The 22149-nt window shown below is 38.6% G+C and overlaps 1 protein-coding gene across 1 annotated transcript in view; it reads left to right on the plus strand.

Moving 5' to 3' along the window:
- COL25A1 (collagen type XXV alpha 1 chain) overlaps positions 1 to 22149 on the plus strand; it is a 297565-nt gene that overhangs the window by 229790 nt on the left and 45626 nt on the right. Inside the window, exons 13-18 of the mRNA XM_088056988.1 lie at positions 7491 to 7544; positions 9123 to 9149; positions 11238 to 11282; positions 13127 to 13159; positions 13319 to 13354; positions 17204 to 17248. Of these exons, the coding sequence (XP_087913114.1) occupies positions 7491 to 7544; positions 9123 to 9149; positions 11238 to 11282; positions 13127 to 13159; positions 13319 to 13354; positions 17204 to 17248 (240 nt within the window). The remainder of the gene's footprint in view (positions 1 to 7490; positions 7545 to 9122; positions 9150 to 11237; positions 11283 to 13126; positions 13160 to 13318; positions 13355 to 17203; positions 17249 to 22149) is intronic.

Consider the following 22149-nt stretch of genomic DNA (forward strand, 5'->3'; position numbering starts at 1 on the left):
TAGTTCAAAGACTTTACAAAAGCCTTACTCTCTTGGTTGCCTTTTGGCCATTGAGCTCGCTCTCTTAGGCAGCAGCATGTGCAGTGCACAAAGTTCCAAGTTAATATTTTTCCTTAGTTTAAAAGGCAGTGAGTGTTAATAGCACATGCTTAAAATGAAGTGCATGAATGCTTTTCTCCTTTGGACAATGAAGTATTTTTCAGCCGATGAATGTCAGCAGTGAATTAGCTTTGCTCTGTCCTCAGGCAGTTAAACAAAACAGAGTTAGGTCATCTCCATCTTCTACGTGCCTCTGTAATTTTCCTTTTTCTTTCTTTTCACCTCTTCTTTAATTGAGGTACTGGGTTATGGGAGATGATTGACAAGTCTGACCAGTAGGTCTGGGAATGAGATCATAAATTCTGAGTGCACTGAGAACAGTTTTCTAATCCCTTAACATATGAACCACGTCTCGTAGACAATCTCTAGATATTAGAGTAAGTGTAATTTTACACAACCCACATGTTTTTGCAGGACTGTTAACTAGTAGATTTTTCTTGTACTCAGAGTAGCAAAATCACTGCCATAAAACCTTCACACATTAGGCCAAATCCAGTGAAACATTACAGGTAGTCTTGCAAGCACATTTATAATCTTCATTTGTTCCTACATTTGAGAAACGACAGCAAGTTTATCTTGAGAACAGTAACTGCTTAATAATACCTGCAGCTGGTGAGAGTGTTGTCTCTGGGATGGACCAAAAGCTGCAGAGATGAGGAGTCTTTGAGTGCTCCTTTTTCCTTTGCAGACTGTTGTACAACCCACAGGTTCCTTTCTATCACAATACAATGGCAGATAAACTTCCCTTTCTCCATCCCTGGCAGAAGCTCCTCAGGCACTCGACAAGAAGAAAGAAGCATTAGTTTTGCATGGAGATAGGAGGTTGCAGTGATCTAAGGATATCATATCCCTACATTAATCATGTTGAAATGGCCACAAAGGGCTTCTTGGAAAGTTCAGCTCTGGAAGTACAGAATATATATTCTGGTATTTGTTAAGTGGTGCTGATTTGATAAGGGCTCTCAGTGACTGCAGCAGTGACACAAGGAGAAAAGCAGGGATGCCTTAAATTAAGATGTCATTTGGCCTGGAGGAACCCAGTTTCTGGAGTTTGTGCAAATACCTCTCTTTGTTTTAAGTAAGAGTTTGTCTGGAGTGCATAAATCCCTCACTCTAAACTTCCATAAATCACTTTTTCTTATGTAGTACTTGATATTTTGGTGGAGTTTTTTGTAATAGTGTATTGAAAACACAACGAGTGCTCAGGATAGATACCTTTGTTTCAAATTCTTCTGGTAGATTGGCAGTAGCAATTTGATAAACCTCAGAAGAATTTTCCTTATTGGTAGATTCAGAGTCTGGGAATGCACAGGTCTTACTGTTTTCTTTGTGCTTCTTGTTTTTCTAATTTACATGTATTTCCTTATTGCTGTGTACTGAGCTGTGTAGGAACACATTTTGAAGGCAGCAGCATCCAGTTTCTTCAGCGAAATGGGGAAGGGTATGCATGTACTAACATTTTTTTCAAATAAAGGGAGAAAACATCATAAATGTAGTTCACAAATTCTCAGACAGGTTTGCAGGCCAGCTGAGTCTTGTTGAAGAGCCTTTCCACTTAATTTCAGTTGGTGAGTGGGCCAGGACACATTTCCAGTCCTTAAACAAACAATTTTAAGTTACTTTTGAGGGGCGCAAAAAGAAAGTTGAAAGGAAATTAATTCAACCCTAGTTTGAAATGGAAATCATAGTAACATATCTGAAAACCATTTCTTTACCCTCTGTCATCTATGTATTTTAGAGTAAAATTAGACTGGATTAGGTTTGGGGCCTCTTGTGTTTCCTTATCCTTAAATTGATTACATTCTAGTGACTGAAAAATATAGCAATACTGACAGCCTTTCTTTCAGGGTGAGGTGGATATCAACCAGCTGGTGCACACAGAGTTATGCATCTCACCAAAACAAAACCTATTTCAGAACTGCAGCCTCCAGGCTGTTTTTCTGTTACAAACAAGAAAAGCTGGGGCCTCCAGCCATGTTATTTTTAGCTGATTAATTCTGGATAGGAAGGTATATGCCTCAAGGGCAGAAAGCACTCCAGTAAGTGCTTTCAACTGCCTCAACTCCTTTGATATGGACTCTAGTGGGTAATACATTTTCAGACCTGTTCTGAAGTAGATTCTATGAGTTCAAATTGACAGATTTTTTTTCTCATATTACCAGCAGAGCCCAAGCAATTCTCTATACACCTGAGTACTCACCAAATTCAGATTCACTTCAGTGTGAGCATTATGACTGCCCCTAACATGAGAGTATCTGAGGAAACTGCTACACCTATTTATTGACCAGAGTGCTGAAAGTTGTTCTTTGCTCAAACACAGGAAAGATAGTCTGTCAGTGTCAATCTAGTTATACAGTTAATACAGACTCAAGAGTGTCAGGACTTGAACCAAGGTGTTCTGCCATGTGTCCAAAGGAATATCCTTCTGCTTTTGTTTCAAATTATCTGAAACTCCTGAATTGAATGGCTGGGTTGGGTATATTCTTGGCATGTTTGCATTTTGTTTGCCTTGATAGTTGATACCATTTGGAATAAAAAGCCAATCACTTTTGAGACTCAGAGCATTTTGTTGAAGTCATTTCTAGAAAGAAATCATCAGAAGGTTTTGAATAACTAAGGTTGATCACCTTTGTAACTCATTCAGTCATGCCTCAACATTGCAGTTTGCTGGTTGGAAGAGTCTTCTTTCCAATTCACTGCAGCAGTGACAGTAACTTTGTTAGAGTGCTGCTGTTTCTGAGGAGCCAAAGTGCTTATCCTCCTCCTATCAGGGCATCTCAGGTTAACACGTGGAACTGTCAGTGGCAGCTCCCCATCTTCAGGTTTGCTCCTGCAATCCTTTTTGTTATTGACAGTAAACAATCATTACAACATATCTCTTGGAAAGTGAACTGTCAATATTCCACTGACAGAATTTCTCTATAGCGTGTAAACAACAGCAAAACAAGCCCACTGTGTCTGCAGCATACTTCTGTCTAAGTAGTCATTAAATGAATTACTGGAACATTTACAGGCCTGCTGAGTTAGGCTGATTGATTTTGGTAAGTGAGTGAAAAATAGAACGTTTGCTGGAAATTTTTATTTCCACCATTCTGAGACCATTTGTGAAGTCAGAAAACTGAAAGAAATTGGGTTCTGGTGGTGAATCACTGGAGACTTCAGTGTCTGTAAGGGTTCTAGTGGCAGAGTGTTTTTTTGCAGCAGACTGGAAGCTAGAGAATTACCTTCTAGTTTTTGCAGGAAATTTGGGAAAGGGAAGTTTTTCTGTCATTTTCCAATAGTTTATCATCTATTTGTGTAGCGGGTCATGTCATGAAAACAGAATTCTTATTTTGGGTTGGTCAAGTTACACAAAGGCAAGATAAAAATAACTTCATATGAGAAAGAAGACAAGAGTTTCCTAAACAGTATTTCTAATGCAATATTTGCATGTTTAGCGGTGTGGGGTGTGACGTTTGTGCATCTGGTGGTTTCACTGCTGCTTTGGTACAGCAGAACCTCGGTGGACAGGATGTTCAGATAAGGTGGTGCTGGTACCACAGCATCCTGCAGGGCTCTTGCTCTTTCCATCACAGTTAAGCCACGCGTTGCTGAGGTGGTGTTTGGAAATCACAGCCCATCTCAGTGCCAGGAGGGAGAATTTTGTCTTTATTTTGGTGTATCGTGGTAGTTCCACACAATGTTTATTGCACAGGACAGCTTCTGCAGTGTGGTTTAGCTGAGAATAAGAATGCAGAAGGGCAGAAAGGGCAAGTAACAACTCCTTTAAATTGAGTACCAAGACGCTTCACACCTCACTACAGCATCTTCCCTTCTGTCCATCCCTTTTAGGGAAAAGTTCCAAGGGGATGCTCTGAGAGTACCTTCACACAATTTCTCTGGGTCTCACATATTTTTCTTCTGTAAGGGTGCAGTTTAGCCCTCATTAATTCTCTAACTGGGATCATAGGCTGTGTTCTGTAGACACCAGAAAGTTTTAGAACAATTGCCGTCACTCTGTTACTGAGTGATAATTTCTCAGGAGTTCATGACTGGAGAAAGGTGAGCTATGAGCTAAAGTTAGATGTATTATAGAAAAAAATTACTCTTTAAATGAGAAAAAAAACCACTGTTAGGACCACTCTTGAATGACTGTGTTCAGTTGTGGGCTCCTCACTACAAGAAAGACATGGATGTACTGGGAATCCAAGTAAGGACCTCAAAGATGATCTCCAGAGGTGCCTTCTAAGTTCAGGCATTCTGTGATTCTGTGAAAGGAAAAATAAATAGAAGTATGTTGCCTTGACTTGAAAGCTAGCTGATGTACAGAAGACAATTGTTTCTGTTGCCTAACACCTTTGCTGTCAATGCTATTAAAGAGAGACTACAACAGCAGTCAGGAAAGACATTAGCCATGGCCTGGTGAATGTAATAAACATGTGATACTGAGGATTTAATTTTATAGCTTCTTTCATTTTATCAGGTTGAAAAGCAGTCTGATTTAAATTGTTGTGGCAAATGACTGTTGAATGTCTGGTGTTCCTTTGCATGCATCGCTCCTTGAATAGCGGTGTCATTGTCTTCAGCCTCTTAAAGGTCAGCTCTGCTTTTTGTTCATCTCCAAAACCCAAACCTGTGGGGCTGAATTGTATTTATACAGCATTTTACATTCCAGTTTTCCTCTTACAGTGTTTTGCGCTCTGGTTTTAATGCATGCTTTTAGTAATAAATAGATAAATAAATAAAAGTAACTAAATGAAAAAAAAAATAACTAACTACACTTCCTAACAGAAATATTTTAAATTCTTTTCGTGCCAAGAATCAAAATCATTTTTTTGGTACCAACCTGGCTAAAATGACACAGTATTTGAGTAGGGAAGAGCTGTCAATCTACTCATCTTCAAAAGTTAACAGCTCTCTGCTTCATAACTAGTTTGAGGGGAGCATTTTTATTCTTGTTTTGTGGTTTGATTTTCTTTTTTATTTGGGGGGTTTATGTTAAGGCTTACTGGAACTGTAAAAATATCAAATGCACAAAGCTTGTTTAGCTGTGCAGTGGGATTGTTCGTCAGGGCTAGGACATAGAGCAGCTTCTGGGCTGTACATTTTCACTTCACCTTGTTATTCCCTGATTCCTTGTACAGACAAGAAAATAGAGGTCTAACACAGGGAAAAGAATCTTTTTTCCTTTTCTTCTGACCATTAAGAGACAGAATGATAATCACTTCAAAAATGGAAAGGCACAAGGTCATTTCTGTGTTATTCTTCTAGGTTTGCCTTCAATCATTCCCATTCCCAGAGCTTATCTCTGCACTTCAAATATCTCTGCCTAGTATTTTCAGTACTGTAAGTGTAGTGCTGACCATAGCAAAGTTGCATATAGGTCAGAAATGCAATTGCTGGTATGAATGGGGATTTGCTATGACTAGGTGACAGGCTGAGGTTTTTGCTTTTTTCTGAAGAAAATAATTTTTTTGTTCTATTTTTGCAGTCTCCTTCTTGTCACAGCAGTAGCCCTCTGCATCCATGGCACTGATATGTTAACGTGGGAGGAAAGTACAACCTCAGAACTTCAACCTTTTGATTAGATATTTAAGCCCCTGAAGGCATCAGCCGACAGCAGCTGTTTGAAAATGAAGGGGACAGAAACTAGCGTGTTTGGGGTGTGGGGATGAGGAGAAACAAGCGTATATTCATGGGTCCCTTCTGCTTCATTTTGTCAACTGGCAATTTTCTTCAAGAGCCTTTTAGGTCAATCCTTTAGGACACTCACACCTAATCTCCAACAGTTTCAGATGCTGACCACTCACATATGGAATGCCTGTGCCGCTTTATCAGCCTCACGGCTACTGGAGTACAAAGGGGTCTAGAGACAGGGCTGACACAAGTGATTCTTTAATTCCCTGGGGGCTTAATGGCACCTAACAGCTTCTGCTCTGGCTTGGAAAATGCCTCACTAGAGTTTTGCTAGAACTTTGATGATTCTGGTTTGTTTTTTTGAAACAGTCCAGCTCTTGATGAAATTAAAATGTAATTAATGATTCTGTTACCTTATTTAGAAATACAATGGAACTTGCTTTCCCAGACAATAAGATTTAATACATCTATGATTAAATCTGCCTTAAAGTAAGAAAGAGATAAGTTCTTAATAAGAGGCTTTTATGGAGGACTAGAAAATACATCTTGTTAGGTTTGGAAAAGCCTTTATCTTAGTGCCTCTGTAACTTTTGAGTAGAGGATTGGTTCATCACATGTACTAAATTTGAATACTGTGTGAAAATTGTTCACTGAATTTCTGATACAAATTACTATTCCATATTTGATTGCTATGTTAGCTATTGGATTTAACTTTTCCATATTTTTATACGTTTAAATAGCAAAGGGCTTTTAGTTGCAGACTTTTTAAAATCTTTCTTTGGCTGTTATTTTAATGTGCTTTTCCATGTCAGAAGTGTGATGCTGATCTCTATGTGAGGGTTATCAAAGATATTTCTTGTGAAACTGAGATACACATCTGCAAAAGCTTTTACATAATAAGCCATAAGCCCTAGTTGTTTTACAATAAAGTCTAACCATTGCATTATCATTTTATCTAAAATTAATATCTGTGATTTTCCCATAAATATGAATTATATACACTAAGAAATATCTTTTAGATGGTTTTTTTATGTTTGACTTGGTTTTTTTCCTTGTTCGCTTCTTTATTTTTAAAATTGAAGATGGGAAAGAAGATTGAAAATAACTGTTATTTGCTGATTGACTTACTAAAATCACTTATGACGCCTTAAACCATAGAAGAATAATATACTACCCATTAAACATGCCCAAAATTTGGAGCTCTGATGTAATGCTGACAGTTTTTAAGTCTTCTAAAACCACTTTCCAGCCACTGGTATAAGAGTATAAAAAATGGACAAGCAAAGTGTATTTAAAAAATTGAAAAGCTGTTTTTCCAAATTCTTCCATTTCTGAAACAGGCTCTTCTCATTTTATTTTACCTGTCTTCCATCTGAGACCAGAAGCACAAATGTCAAAATAAATTAAGATAAGCCTTTCTTGCAGCATTTCTGAGTTGTAGGGAAGAGGGGAAAGCATTGGCAGTCTTGCTGGGAAGACTGTGCTTTTAAGGTTAATTGGACAGATTTTAAGAATTAGGAGTCACACAGGTCTCCTTTCTGTTTAGTGTGACACCTGTGTGTTTCTACCTCCTCCAGAAGAATAATTTCTTACCTTACATGGGTTAGAGTTAATCCACCCTAACTGACGAAATAAGTCATTTTAGTGCCCAGCTGTGGAGTACGTGTTTTCAGAGTCTTTGAAAATTTTGTTTATTATTACTTAGCCATTATGAGAAGGTTCATATATTTCATCATGTCTGTCTTAACTTCATCTTTTTTTTTCTTCTTCTTTAGGGTGAACCTGGTTTGCCTGGCATAGCAGGAGAGAAGGGAGAAGCGGGGCTCAAGGTCAGTATTGACAATGGAATAAAAACAGGGGCAACAGAGTATGTGAGTGCATAGGTAGATGACAGTCACATCTTGGGTTTATATTCTGACTGGCTTTTAATGATCTGCTCCCTCCAGTGATCAGTGCTGTAAGAGGCTTTACACATCTCACCATAAAGAAGCATATTCTTCTGCTGTGCATGTGTAATTCCAGTCAGTGGCACTGACGCATAGAAATCCACTGCCAACTGAATGCTATATGCCTGCAAGTGTTTGGGAATTTGGGGACCTTTTCAGAAAGGCTTTGTTTATGCCCCTTACAATGTGTTTCAGGCTTCTTTTCAAGAGCTGCTGCGGTCAGTTCTTTGACAAATGTCAGGGTGAAGTCTGGAGGGCTGATCGTGCTATTATGGAAGTTAGCAACAAGCCTCATTGGGAGCATGTCTCAGCTTGTATTTGTTACATCAGAATGGCTCTTTGGACTTTGTTTATTGTTACGTAGTTTGTTCTGCTGTTTTAATATTGAACAAGTGAAATAGAACATAAAGCTTATGATAACTTCACTTAAAAAAAAAAGACTCGGCATGTCCAAGATGATGGCTCTGTGGGCCTCTTGAAAGGGGTAGTGCTGAACTCTAATCCCATCAGCTGCGAGTGAGCGTCTCTGGTGCACATGTGCTCCTCAGCTGATTCTGTGCATCACGCTGCTGCTGACAGACATGCAAGGCAGCCTCTTTACATTTACTGACTGGCTGCCTGTCCATCAGGAATGAAAACAAACCATTTGGGAGCGTGACCTTTTCTTACTTTGTATACAGAAGAAGCCAAATTATGGCAGTTGATGCTTAATTCGTATTCACAGCTGTAGTCCCTGAGTTGCCTAGCGACTGCCAGCCATCAGAAGGGGCAAAGATGAGCTGGAGTGCAGCTCTGAGCCAGAAATGCAGAGATGAGTTGTCAGGGTCAAGCTGGTGTGCAAAAGTGCTTTTGCAGTTCCTCAAGCATGTTTTAATTTTGAAAAAAATAATGGCTATAAGCCATCTTTTTGTTACAGAGATTGTTACAGAGAATATAAGGAGCACTGAGGGCTCTTTATTCTGAAACAGTTATGAATTAGTTCAAGACACTTAACGTGTTTTCTGTCTCATGAGGAACTTTCTGAGCCATTGACAGAATCGTAAGACTTTCCCTTCGCAGTCAGACTTTTTATTTCCTTTGTTTGTTCCCAAAATGAGGAGAACCACACGTAGGAGCCACCTAGGTCCCTGCAGGCTGCTCCTCAAAGACACATGCCTGTTAGCCAGGCTCTAGGACAAAATAGAGAGAGAGAGGCCTTCACATGCAAACCACTGAAGCTTTTAAAAAAAAATGTTGAAATTGTATTGTCTATTGATATCTATTAAATTTATATATTTTATTGTTCAGTGGACATTCTCTTTTTGTATTGTATCATCTGAGACATTGTCATCAGTAGTGCCATAATTATTAGTAATGATAGTAATAATAACATTAGTAATAACTAATGATAGTAAGGCTAACGCTTTGTCTTTTGCCTGAGTTAATAACTTATGACTTCTTTGCTCCAATTATTTTCCTCAGGGTGACCCTGGAGAAAGAGGAGAAAAGGTGAGATGGTTCACTTCCTTTGTTGTGGTTCTGTTTTGGATAACTTGCTTGGAGAATTGCCAGTGCACTGATCCCAAGCTTAAAAATAAAAAATCACAGCTACTACCTAGAATTTGAGTGGCACTGCACAGCCTTTCTGAGGGTCAGATAACACCTACTAATGGAACTTATTGATCTGTGATTACTGCAGTGGGATCAGTCACAGAGTGCAGTGATTGTGTGTTAAAGGCTGCACAGCTGAGCAATCAGACAACTAATCCTAGCTATGGTGAGACTCAGAAAATGATGAGCCTGACTGAATAAATTAGAGCTCCACACTTTTCTCATAACTTGGTTTTGATGCTCTGACACCTGTGTGGAATAAAACACTTAGGTAACAGAACGATAAAATGACATAGATTCTAAGTGATGCCTGGATAACAAGCTCTCCATGCACTAAAAATGGAATGGTCCATTTGTGCTTGGGTCAGTTTAAATAAGAGCAAGGCAGTCTGCCCCATGATCTCGTGCACATCCTCATCCTCTGCAGGTATACTGAGCGTACGTTTAAAAAGTAAGTTGTTTGTACTGAGGTGCAATTTGCTCTTGGGAAATGTTTACCTGGGTCTTTGCAGCTACAGCTGAATTTCACTTCCAGTTCTGTGTAAATCTGTGTAATAGCAGCTGGAAGCATGCTTTACCAAGGCAATTAATTTCACATTTTCAAAAGCACACCATAATAATAACTGAGTGAAATCTTGGAAGTCTGTACCCCACATGCAGAACTATGTAATCATGAAATATGCATCATGAAATAATTTCTTCTGTTAAGATGATATTTTTAAATTATTTCAGTAATCCTTAGTTTGTTTTCAGGCATAAAAGGAATAACAATGAATTTAAACATGTACTGAATTTTTGTTACTTAAAACCATTCTATCTTTCCATAATTGTCCTCTGTCTTTTTCTAAAAAGTGTAGTTACAGATCCCCTCAATGTGCTTTTTCCTGTCAAATGAACTTGGGATGACATTCCTCACTGTTACTCTTCCATGTTTCATGTATGTTTCCTTAATTAAAGTGCTGGTAGATTTTTAGCTAAATTGTTCCACTTGTACCAGTGACTGTGATGTATAAATTGCTAAGTCCTCTCTGAATGGAATTTTACATTAAGGTTTTCAGAACAGTATGACAGATACTGAATAATGTTATTTGAATAGTACTACTGGTTATCTGACCAAGGCCAGGAACGTGTTTTTAGTCTACTTAGGCTCTGTTTTTATCAATATTTTTGGCATTTTAAATACTTCTTGCACTTCACATGAACCTCAAGTAACATAGAAATTTTTAGCCTATATTCTTAACATATAGCAATATATAACATATTTTATGTAGTCTGGACTTATTATATGGTAGCATGATGAGGTGGAAATAAGGTCTTTTTATAGATAAATATTGTGAAATTTTTATTTTAAAATTTTGTGCATTTTTTGAGTAGAAAATGTCTATGCAGCCATGAAGAGGTGTTATCTGAATGTCACATTTTTAACAAAAAGAGTGCATAGAATCTATGCAGAGATAAAGTCATTTGGTAGCTCTTTGGAGGAGTGACATTTAGTGAATTTTTTTCAGTTTGTGAATCATTCATGAAAGACTTCAGACTCAGAGAGTATATGCTATAAATTACATGAGAATCCCAGTAAAAACTACTGGAATTGTCTAACTGTCATCTGAATTTTGTTAGATGCACCTAGATGAATGTCTCTGTGTTGGGAAGAAAAATGTATTGGTAATTTAAAGTGCTGAATCATCATGAAATCATTAAATCATTCCTTCCTTGCTAAACTGCAGTGAACTGAGAAAGATGGTAGATGATGCCAGCAGGTACTTTGATACTTTGTGTGGGTATTTTTTTACAGATCTGTGAAAGGAATTGCAGCTATAGTGAAGTCTGTATAAGACACAGCCACTTCCTGACCATGTCACAGAGACTGAGTGTCTGAATAACAGAATCAACTTGCATTGTTAATCATGTTGGAATGTTGACCCTTCTCTGCATACTGTGTGCTTAAAGAAAATCATTAAAATATAATTTGTATTTCAATTACAGGGGGATGCTGGTGAGAATGGAATGAAGGGTGACACAGGAGAAAAGGTAACACCACTTCTTAGCAGAGAAGAAAATGGCATGTTAGGCATGTTTATAGTGTAACCAACTAATGAAAATAATAATTTGTTCAAAAGAAAAACACTTTTTGAGCTGGGCATTTTTTAAAGGTGAGTGATTTGGTTGAGTTCATTTTTATGAACAGCAGAAAAATTTTCATTATTCTATCCAAATAAGCATAAGATTTCTTACTTTATACAGCAGTAGCTCTAGTACAGAATATATCAGCATGGTTCTAGCTAGCACTCCTCTTTGTGGAAATTTGCATCATACAGAAGCTTTGGTCACAACCTTCCAGTTGGAAATGCCCCTTTGAATTATAGCCATTTTTTCTGATTTACCCTTCAAATTTTCCCTTTCTGTGTTTCCATTGAAGAGTAGGACCGAACCAATACAGGACAAAAATTATGGTATCCTGATTGGCAACTTCCCTCCAAAATTGGAAGCTGGAAAATCAAGTTGACAATAAACACACTTTAAATCTTTATTCCAAGTGACATCAAAAATAACCTCACTTTATACCTTCTTAGTTCATTGTTGCAAAGTATCAAGATGTTGTAGAAATCACCAAAAAACAGATTTTGTCAAAATTTTTATTTTCCTGAGTTTTCTTTTATGTGAGACATGCTCAGAAAATTGAACTGGTGTTCTCAGTGTAGTTTCTTTAAACAAGCCAGTCTCTAGCAGTCAGGGTAAAGGCTGTGTTGCACATGTGAAAGGGTCAGACATATTGATCTCTTCTGGCCATCATTTTTGAACTCATAGGCTTCTAAAATCATTTCTTTTAGTGACTACGCTTGAGCAGAAGCATAAGCACTTTTTCTTGTACCCTGCATGTGTAATGCTTAACCAACTTATAATATTTCAGTGCAAGGAGAAGTTTTTAATGGATTTATCAAGCTGGTAAGGAATGCATGGAAATCCTTCAGGAGCTATTATTTGGGTACAGTAAATCTGTACTTTGAAGAGCACAAGGATTTTAAGGCATATTCTAAAATCAGCAATTAAAAATAGACATTAGATTTAATAGTCAAGTTACTTGATTTTTGAAGTTATTTTAAATAATACTTCATTTGCAGTGATGCTTATTATCATAGATGAAAATCTTAAGAACCTTATTTGCTTACTTACATGATGTATGCTGGTAACATAATCTTGATCCGCTCTTATGTGATTTGAGAATATAATCCACTACGAGTATGAATTGAGATTGTTGTTCAGATAGATAGTTCTCCAACAAGTAAATGGTAAGTTTATAATCTCTCTGGGAAGCCTAGTACAGCTTTACCTGTTGCTTTTCTACTTCATTAGCCTCGAGGGTGAGCTTGTATCCACGAGAATGCCCATATTGCCCTGCAATCAGTTGAGTCCTGACATTAGCCATCCACAAAATTAGGTCAAATGCTCGCTCATATCCTTTGTAAATAACAGTGAATTATTTTTAATGTAGATCAGCAATTTAGAGATGTCAAAGTGTGTCCCATATTCTGGCTGTGTGAAGTACATTTATACAGCATCTGCATTTTATTATTTATTTATTTATTATTATTTATTTATTATTAGTTGTGAAATTTGAGGTTAACTGTAATAGATGTTTGGGTGAGTGAAGTTTAATCTCTCTCTACATGGTCTTGAAAGCAATACTGTTCCTTTTCCAAATCACATGGATGTAATTAATTAGTTAAATGCTTACATAGCAGCACAAAAAACAGGCAGTCTTGCTATGCAGTTATTTTGCTATATGATGTTGCTATACTCTTACATGATTTATGTGTTTCCTGCAAGATTGTTTATGTAGTAAGAGTGATTATTTCTTGTGGATTTTGTATCAGGGTGACCCTGGCTCTTCTGCGGCTGGAATTAAGGTAATGGAGTTCTAAAGAATTTGTGCAGGGAGAAGAGGGGTGGTTGCTCCATGTTGCTTTAGGGTGTCACAGACATTTTGGGTATCATCAATGGTTTTCCACAGCTCCATCTTTAATTTATTTTCTCAGATCTCGTGTTTTTCATGTATTTTCTTTTAGGGTGAACCTGGTGAATCCGGACGGCCTGGGCAAAAGGTACTACTTGGAAGTGTTCAGTTTTCCCTTTCTGCTGGATTTGGGATAAATGATGTTACATCCATGTCACCAGTGGCACTTACCTGTACTGGGATGAATCTGTGGCAATACAGATTAGCGTCCCAAGGCTGTACACATTTGGTCCATGTTTATTTTGTATGTTAAAAAGGCACAGGAATGATGATACTAATTAACATGAAAAGCAATTTTGACTAACCCACCTTCCCTTCTAGCCACAGCACACTTCTTGCATCGAAAGCTTACCCCGTTGCCACTGGTGAGACTAACAAAGAATGGCTCTGCTCCCTGGGTGATCACAAGCTAACCCTGCATGTTTGGGTATTAATCTTCAATCTGTGGTACACTGTTAGATCTCATCAGGAAGAAAATAAATACTGGTTAGAATCCCATTCACAAGTGCCTGTGATGGGAATCAAACCATCAGTGGCACACAGTGTGTTTGGAAGGACACAGACCAAGTAATGCTGCTCTGTTCCTCCTTCCAGCTTCAGAAATCCCCCTGGGTGCTGTGTGGCTGAGGCTGCTTCTGGAAGGACAGGTCCTGCAGGAGTTACAATAACTGTACTGCACGAAGCCCTGTGGAGCTGGGGAGTGTGTTCTTTGAATCCACAGTACTTCAAACACAGCCAGTACTGTGCCCTCAGCTCCCTTTTGTCAGAGCAGGGGGCAGGTCCTGCAGGGAGAACAGAGACAATGAGAGAACTGGATTTGTGCATTGCAGTATTTGGTTTCCCTCTGGAGACATTGGCACTGTTCTTGCCTCTTACAACACTGAAAATTTTCCACTGCGCACTGCTGCCAAACAGAGTCCTTCTGCCAGTTGAGATACTCCAGACAGACAGACAAGAGCTAAAATTCTAGTAGATGGCAAGACAACCATTTTCTAATACTCAAGGTATTTTGGTGACTAAGCAAAACCCCAAACCACATATAAATAAGAATTTAAGTATTTTTATTTAAGAAATTACAACTCTCATCAGTAACTAAATAAGACTTATGGTTGCAAATGCAGTTCTTTAGTAAATGCAGTTTGTATTAGGAAAGGTAATCAAAGTAGTTTAAAGCTATCTAATCCACAGAATCATTCAGTGTGTGCATTCTGCAGCGTATGCTTTGCTTGGGTAATAAACTAGAAAATGCAGTTAAGCACCTGTGGAGATTCAGACTCTCGTTAAGTGGCTGCCATGGAGGCAAAACTAGCAGTGATTTATCAGCAGGCTCCTGGTTCAGTCCCAGGCACTCAGATTTGATCTAATTCAAACAACATGGATGAGTGAGAAGTATGCACTTCAGAATTTCTATATCCTCACCTTCTTTTTCACACCAAAGGAGAGCTTAGTGTCTTCCTTCCATTCACCTCATGATTTCACTCGTCTTCCAGCCCCAAACATCAGCTCCCATAATCCCTGGCCAGTCAGCATGTCTCCTCCAGCCAGGTGCCCCATGTCTGCACCCCTGCATCCCTGCTTAGCAGGGACTTTTTCACCCCACCAGAGGTTGTGGGAGGCTCTTTCTCCAGTTGGAGTCACATCTCTGCCATCTACATCATCTCAGCGCTTTTCCCCCTCTCTGTGTCCCATTCGTGTTTCCTTCCTGTTTCCTTTCTTATATTTTCCTTTTTCATCGTCTTCTAGTCATCCCTTATCCATCTTCTGAGAGCAAATATGTGTTGAGCTGCCCACCCAAATATTATTTACATGAAGTGAAACATGACAATATTTCAGCAGTCTGACAAGGCTGTTGTGGGCCACATTGTGTGCTGAGGGGGCAGAATGACCTGCTCTGCCATTATGTAATAGAGTTAGTGTACAGCCTTGGCTTCCTTAGAAGTCATTCTTCTCATAAGTCATACTTGGAATTTTTATATTAGAAAAGGTCCAATAAAGAAAATACCACTCTACATTCATCTACAATGCTAGTTGTAATTAAGAAATAAGGATTGATTTCCTTGTGTTTCATATTGATGTATCTTTTACGGGTATTTGAATTGTTTTAGATTTCTGTGACTCTGAACTGGCTCTGGTGGATCCTTTCTCTTTACTATGTGTGAGTGTGTGAGGGTTAGCTCTGTCCCAAGACTGAAGAGTAACCTACTGCAGCAACTCTAATATAATATCAATTATAAATATTCCAATTCTGTGCTTACAGATGAAATTGAGTGCTTCCACAATTAGGTGGGAAAAGTTGATGGTTTTAGTGCTGTATGCATGGCTGCTCATGCAAAAAGTGGAAAGACAGAGTAGGAGTTTGGAGTTCACGTTTTGTTAGTGCAGTGGAGCGTTATCCTTTTGCAAGAGTAGTAACCCATTTTCGGCTTTAGAAGGTGATAGTCAACATACCAAAAAGTGTCTGTTGAAAATGGCATCCTAGCCTCTATTCTTTCTCCTGATTTTATAGTTAATGTTTTGAGACTGGAATCTTTCCTGTGCTTTGAGGCAATTTGGACAGTTAGAACTTTGGAGAAGCTAAAACAGACAAAGAAGCTGTTATCAGATCCTTCTATACCATTGAAAAATCACTCCATTTGGTAAAGTGATTTGCAGGCCCTCTATTGTGTTTTTCATTTTGTGGCAGAGTGTAATCTTGTTATGAGTGTTTCAAGTCTATTTAATATCTGTGCCTCAAAGAAGTGTCTCTGGGTAGTGCAGTCTGATGAACAGCTGTATTATGTGTAGGTGTGTTTGTGTTTGTGTGTGTACACACGTGTGTACGTGAGTGTAGGGATGTACATAAGCGTGTGTGTACACACAGGCACATAAAATATTTTAATAGCACAGCCTGTAGGTATCAGCCCAAACCGCAGAGTTGAAGTCTGGATTTCTGTAAAGCTCATGAGTGTAAAAAATCTGGAATATAGCTCAATTCATTATAAAGGTAAAGTTGGCTTCAGAGTTCAAACCTGAGCTTCCAGAAAGTTCAGGGAATATTCAGATCCAAGGTGCTGGTTGGAATCCATCTCTGTATTAAAATAAAATCCCCAGCCTTTAAAATAATGTTTTATTCACATGTTATTGCTCCTTTTTTTTTTTCTGTTCATCATCTTTATTTCCCTAGACAACATCTTTCCATTTAGCTGATATCTCAAAATGACCATTTGTGAGAATGTTGTCATTCTTGTCTTAGACTAATTCCAAAATTAATGCATTCAGTTTTCAATACTTGTTTCAAAATTACCTTGCAAATAGAGTTCTATAGGTCTTTCCATTGCAATTTTAAATAAGCAAGGTTTTTCTGGGTAAAGCAGTAAAAGGTTACATTCCCACTATCCTTCATGTCACAATGTATATTCACAGATAAAGAACCAGCTCTGAAATGATGCTGTGGATAGCTCTATAAAACTGATGGCCCAGTTATAATTAGGCAGTCCTGCTTGAATTGTGCAATTTAAACCAAGCTCTTCTGAATTGCTTTGTAGCTAAATCAGACAGTCTCAGAGCACAGAATCTAGCTCAGAGTTGGAAATGGAACAGAATTAAACATCTGTCATAAGTATGGAACTTAAATGGCAATGTGTAAAATGAACCAGTGCTGCTTGTTTTCTTCTCTTTTGCTGAAGGCTAATGTGAGTTCATATTTGGCTTTCCTGACATGGATTTTCAGCCTGTGTATCATCTTCACATTGAAGGTTCCCAGAATATATCCAAGTTCTTAATATGTTTCTTACTAATTGTACATTTAAGTCACTCATTTTGAAAAAAAACAATCCTACTGGAGCTGACTAGCAATCATTCATGCTCTTTTATCTTGCTGCAGAATTTACAGGGCTGTTCAATGGACAGTGACCATAACTGGATAATGTCTGTAATATTATGTAATTTTCCTGTGTAGGGTGAACCAGGCCTTCCTGGGCTTCCTGGACTCCCTGGAATAAAGGTAAATAAACTGTAGTACCTGTTGGACTGGGTGGGACCACAGAGAGGGGGGAAAATACAAGAATATAGCTCAAATGGACTTAATGTACTTGTGTTACATCTTTTTCTGTGTCTCTGATATTAAACTGGGTTTGAGAAAAAGTTATCTTGGTTAAGTGTCTGTGAGTAGGCAAAGAGTGTATCTTACATTCAAATGTGAGGCAGAACATTCCAGTTATTTCTTTTAAAAATCTAAAGTAGTAGAGGTTTTTAGATTTCTTTTCTTTAATGGAAAAGTCTTGTCATCAAAGTTTTACTTGGTTTCCACTTCGATGGGTGCTTTCCAGTAGCAATATTCTACTGAATTAACCAAGCTTCCAGCAAGAGAACTGTATTAATTATACACAGGCAGTGGAGACCTGGCTCTGTTGACAAAAATACTTTGTGCTCCACTACACAGCAGTGCTTTCCACTGACAAGTCAAAATATTTTGATAATATCCTGTTCAGTATTAGCTGCAGTCTGACACAATTGTCTACAATTAGCTACTTTGTCTGACACAATACCTGGTTTGGTCCCAGGCTTCCAGTTTGTCTGGAATCTTTAGGTAAGTTGATACAAAACACGCATAGTTGGTTTAGTTCTAGCTTAAGTGATTGCGTTGGGAGCTGCAGAGGCTTGCACAGTTTGAGCTGTAACTGTGTCATTCTGCACGGAGTGAGCAGATTCACATATCCTGAGTGAGCACAGAGCAGAATGGCCACTTTTCCTTTGTGTCAAAGACTGTCCTTTCAGAAAACAAAATACCTTTGGAACTTTTTCTTTGCATTCCAGCATGGGCCTGTGTATGTCTCAAGGAGAAAGTTCGTAGGATTTCCCCCATAACAAGGAGGATAAGTCAGAGACCAAACTCTTGTTCATTGTGGTAGGATTCAGGATTTATCTCATGGAATGTAGCATTTGCAGTGATTTTCTCAAGGGACCTGTGAATTGCCACAGTATTGAAGCATAATGTCCCTTCTGTATTACTAGTGAATTATGGGAAAAAAATCGAATGTGTGTATTAAATTTTGTGTGTTGTAAAAGCTTAAAATATAGTTCCCATGGAGGTTGTTCATTTTCTGCAAGAATAAACGCTATACTGAGTAGTGAAGATCATGCAGGAGAGGAGTCTTGTGGCCCTCTGGCAGCAATCCCTATTCTGTTTACTTTAACAGTGAGCGAAGAGGTAGCTCAGTTGAAGGTCAGTGGGGCACTTGCCTGAGGCACTCATCCCAGAGATACTTGCCAGAGGCAACCAGAGCTGTGGCTGGTCTTTGGGGTTTCCATGTTCATGCAGACCACATGTCCATGCATATAACCAGTAAATAAAAAAAAGTCTACATCTGAGTGGCTGCTGTGGGAAAATCATTTGTTGGCAATAAGAACGGCTCAGCTTCCAGAATCACCCGAAAGACGAAATGTGAAGTGAAAAACGGATGAAGTGTGGGAGTTTTGCCCAGTGAAAATTTCTTTCCAAATTCAGCGGTTACAGTGGAAAAACAGTGCGGTTGCCTGCAGAGCAAAATGGAATAATTCGGTCAAATATTAATCATTTAGGAAAAGACTTTCTCCTGTTTAAAATCCAGTCCAGAGGGAGACTGGTGGTGTTTCAGTGAAGAAATTTCATCTAGTACAATTCTGCATTGAAGTGGCTACCTGCAACCTGGATGGTGACAGGGAAGCAGAAGGTGCACAGGACAGAGCGAAGTGTATTTCGTAACATCAGACTTGCAGGATGGTTGCTGTTCATTTCAAGGCACTTTTAAGCTCTGATTTATTAAGCAGTCTGTAGGAAAAAACACTGGATTCTTCTGAGTCACTGAGGCTATGTCTGTGGCATGAGGAGTGGTAGCAGAAACCAGAGAACAGCTGGGGTTAGGAATATGGGCACTCATCAGCAAAGGAAAAGTAGTAGTTTTCCCCCTTTTTTCACCCTCCCTTTTAGAAAAGATTTATATACCACCATGGTAAGATCACTATGTTGATTTCCAAAAACAACATCAGTGTTATCTCATAGAGAAACAAATTTCCAGTGATCTGGTGTTGATCAAAAGCTACTTTGAAATAGCAGTGACAGGATGAGAAACTTCAACGTGGAGGAAACTCAATTGTCTGGACTTGGAATCAGTTAGTGCTGGCATCTTGTACAAAACCAAGAGGAATCTTACTTGGAGCAGCAACTCCCTTCCCTCCTTCCCTCCTTCCCTCCTTCCCTCCCTCCTTCCCTCCCTCCCTCCCCCTCCCCTCTTTCTCTCCCCTTCTCTCTCTTTCTCTCTTCCTGGCTTCCTCCCTTTCCTTTCTTTCTTGAATGATGCTTGTTGTTTATTACAATTTTTTTCTGGGATTTTGGGTTCTGTTCTCTTGTGGACTTCATAAAACTTTCCAAGATAACATCTTTGCTATTCTGTCTTAATAGTGATATACAGTAGTGGTGTAGCAAAAAGACGTGGCAGAAACCTCTCACAATGTCATTGCAACATCTAAGATCTTGTTACAAAATGTAACTTTCCATAAGGAAAATTTTTCCTAACAAACAGGTTATACTCTTCTCGTGCATTTGTGTGCCGGCCCAGTAGCTGTTGGCAGAGATTTTTCAGGCTTTTTCCAAACTTTGTGAGAGATAAGGGAAAGATCAAGATACAGGTTTATTCTACACATTGAAAATTCCTGGATGTAGTTCTTAAATGTTAAATATTAAATCCCCTTTTCCTTAAATCTGTTAGTTGAACTTAAAATTGCTTCCTTGTGAAGTGGCAGGCTGTATTATGAAATGTTTTAGGTAGCTGTGCACATGCACAGCAGTCTTCACAAAAGGTAAACCAACCTGTGTAAACACAAGTGCCAGGCATTGGACCAGATCTCTCCAGCTACAACTCATCTTTCTTCCCATGGTTGAACAGGCTTCAACATACGTAAAGGATTAATGAATACTTACCACTGAGAAACTTTCAGCTTCTTCTAATGCCATTTCAAATTAATTAATCAATGTTCCTTGGAACCTGTAAGGATTTGGCTGAATGTGATACTGCAATCTGAATGAGTGGCAACATTGGACAGACATGCAAGTATCATATCTGAATTCAGGGTATGCAGCAAGGTTTCTTATTACTAACTTTTCTAGACCGATTCACTTTGCACATGCGGATGTTTTGGGAGATCTTCCTGTTCCTTTTCATTCTCCCCTTTGTCAGTTGGTGCCATGGAGGAAAGACAAGCACAGTCAGTTATTTCCAAGACAGTGAAGAAGCCGTCTGTGACATACTGGAGAAAAGTTTCTCAAGCACCTGTTGCTGTTTTGGAATGGCTGGAAACTTAATGAGCCCTGAATGTGTTCCACCTAAACTCAGAATATTAACTCATCGCTCTACTATCCTGACACAGAAGCCTGTCTGTGAAACACAAACTTCATGTGTCTGTTTTACCTAATAACTTTTGCAGGAAGATACCTACAAAGCAGCACTTGCTTCCTGTAATGGAAAATCACGCATGCCCTCGTTCGCTGTAATGTCAGACATCTCTCAAAACTGTTGTGCTCCATTTTCTGGAATTTGGCCTGTACAGTCCTCAATTTCTTCACTGCAGTGAGAAGCCTTCACAAAACACAAGCCTCTTCTCAGTAACAGCACTTTTTGCAGGATCTGGATTTGCTGTGGTATTTCTGGCATTTGTCCCTCAGTTTTTAAAACAAATACTGAACCGAAGCTTACGAGCACATATAAATTTTTATTTTATCATCTTCAAGAAAACTGAACCGTTGAGTGGTGTGACATGAGAAGAGAAAGGCTGCTTAGCCCTTCTGCTTTTGGGAAGTATGGAAAGCTTTCTGTGTTTTAAAATTCAGTGGAAGTGGCTGATTCAATAGACTTATTGAATGCAGTATCTTGCATCTTTCTATACAGTTACTTTGGACTGACTTCCCTGGGACCACACCTGAGCAAGGGTTCAGAAAAACCTGGATAAGGATATGGGAATTTGAGTCAATTTTATATCCTTTTATTTTTGTTTTTATGAAAACAAAAGTGGTTCTGATTTTTTTCTTTTTTTTTTTTTTTTCTTTTTTTTTTTTTTTTTTTAAGATCTAGAAGAACATGATAATACTTTCACCCAGTTAGTTCTGTTAGAAAAGAGAAATTTTGGAGGAAATGAGAGAATTTTCCAGCCGAATGCATAGAAGTTAGTCTCCTATTTAAACTCTAGTAGAAAAGAGAGCAACTGTTGTTGAAGCATATGTGTTTTAAGTGCTGCTCTTACCATCTGGCAGCAAAATGAAAGAAAATCTGAAGTGAATGGTAGTTCTAAGCATTTTGGTTTGGAGTCAATGCCATGTACCGCCTATAGAAAAGTTTGGTAAATTCCCCTCTTCTCCCAGCAGTTCTTAGGAAGGCTGTTCACATTTTCCTAATGCATTTTTCCTTTTCTGTATTTCCATTCTTCTTCCTGTTTTTATTCCTTGGTAGTGTTCACAGGAAACCTGCAGGATCTCTCTGTCTCTCTCTTCCCCCCTCTCTGCAGGTTCTGGGTGTAAATGGGAGCTGATCTAAAAATATAGGACTTAGTACCCACCTTTGATGGGCTGGGTTTCAGAAGTATCTCTGTGCATGGTTAGGTAAAATGCATTACACAACAAAAGTGCAATGTGTTTTGAGTATTTGCTTTCCATAATGGAAGTAGGTATACAAACATATATCTGTATATCACACATCTAGCTGTGTTCATTGATTCCTAGCTGGCTACTTTCCATATATTATGGCAGTAATCAGTTGCACAGGGTAGACATGTAATTTCCCAGAACTAATTGTGAGAATCAAGGCCAGAAAATTAAATCATCATTAAAATTGGACAGTAGATGTGTGTCATAGGTGCTTACTTGGGTGTCCTTCA

This window comes from Pseudopodoces humilis, chromosome 6 (assembly GCF_049639895.1).
Source record: "Pseudopodoces humilis isolate 2021_Gansu_Grassland_sample_001 chromosome 6, ASM4963989v1, whole genome shotgun sequence".
NCBI lineage: Eukaryota > Metazoa > Chordata > Aves > Passeriformes > Paridae > Pseudopodoces > Pseudopodoces humilis.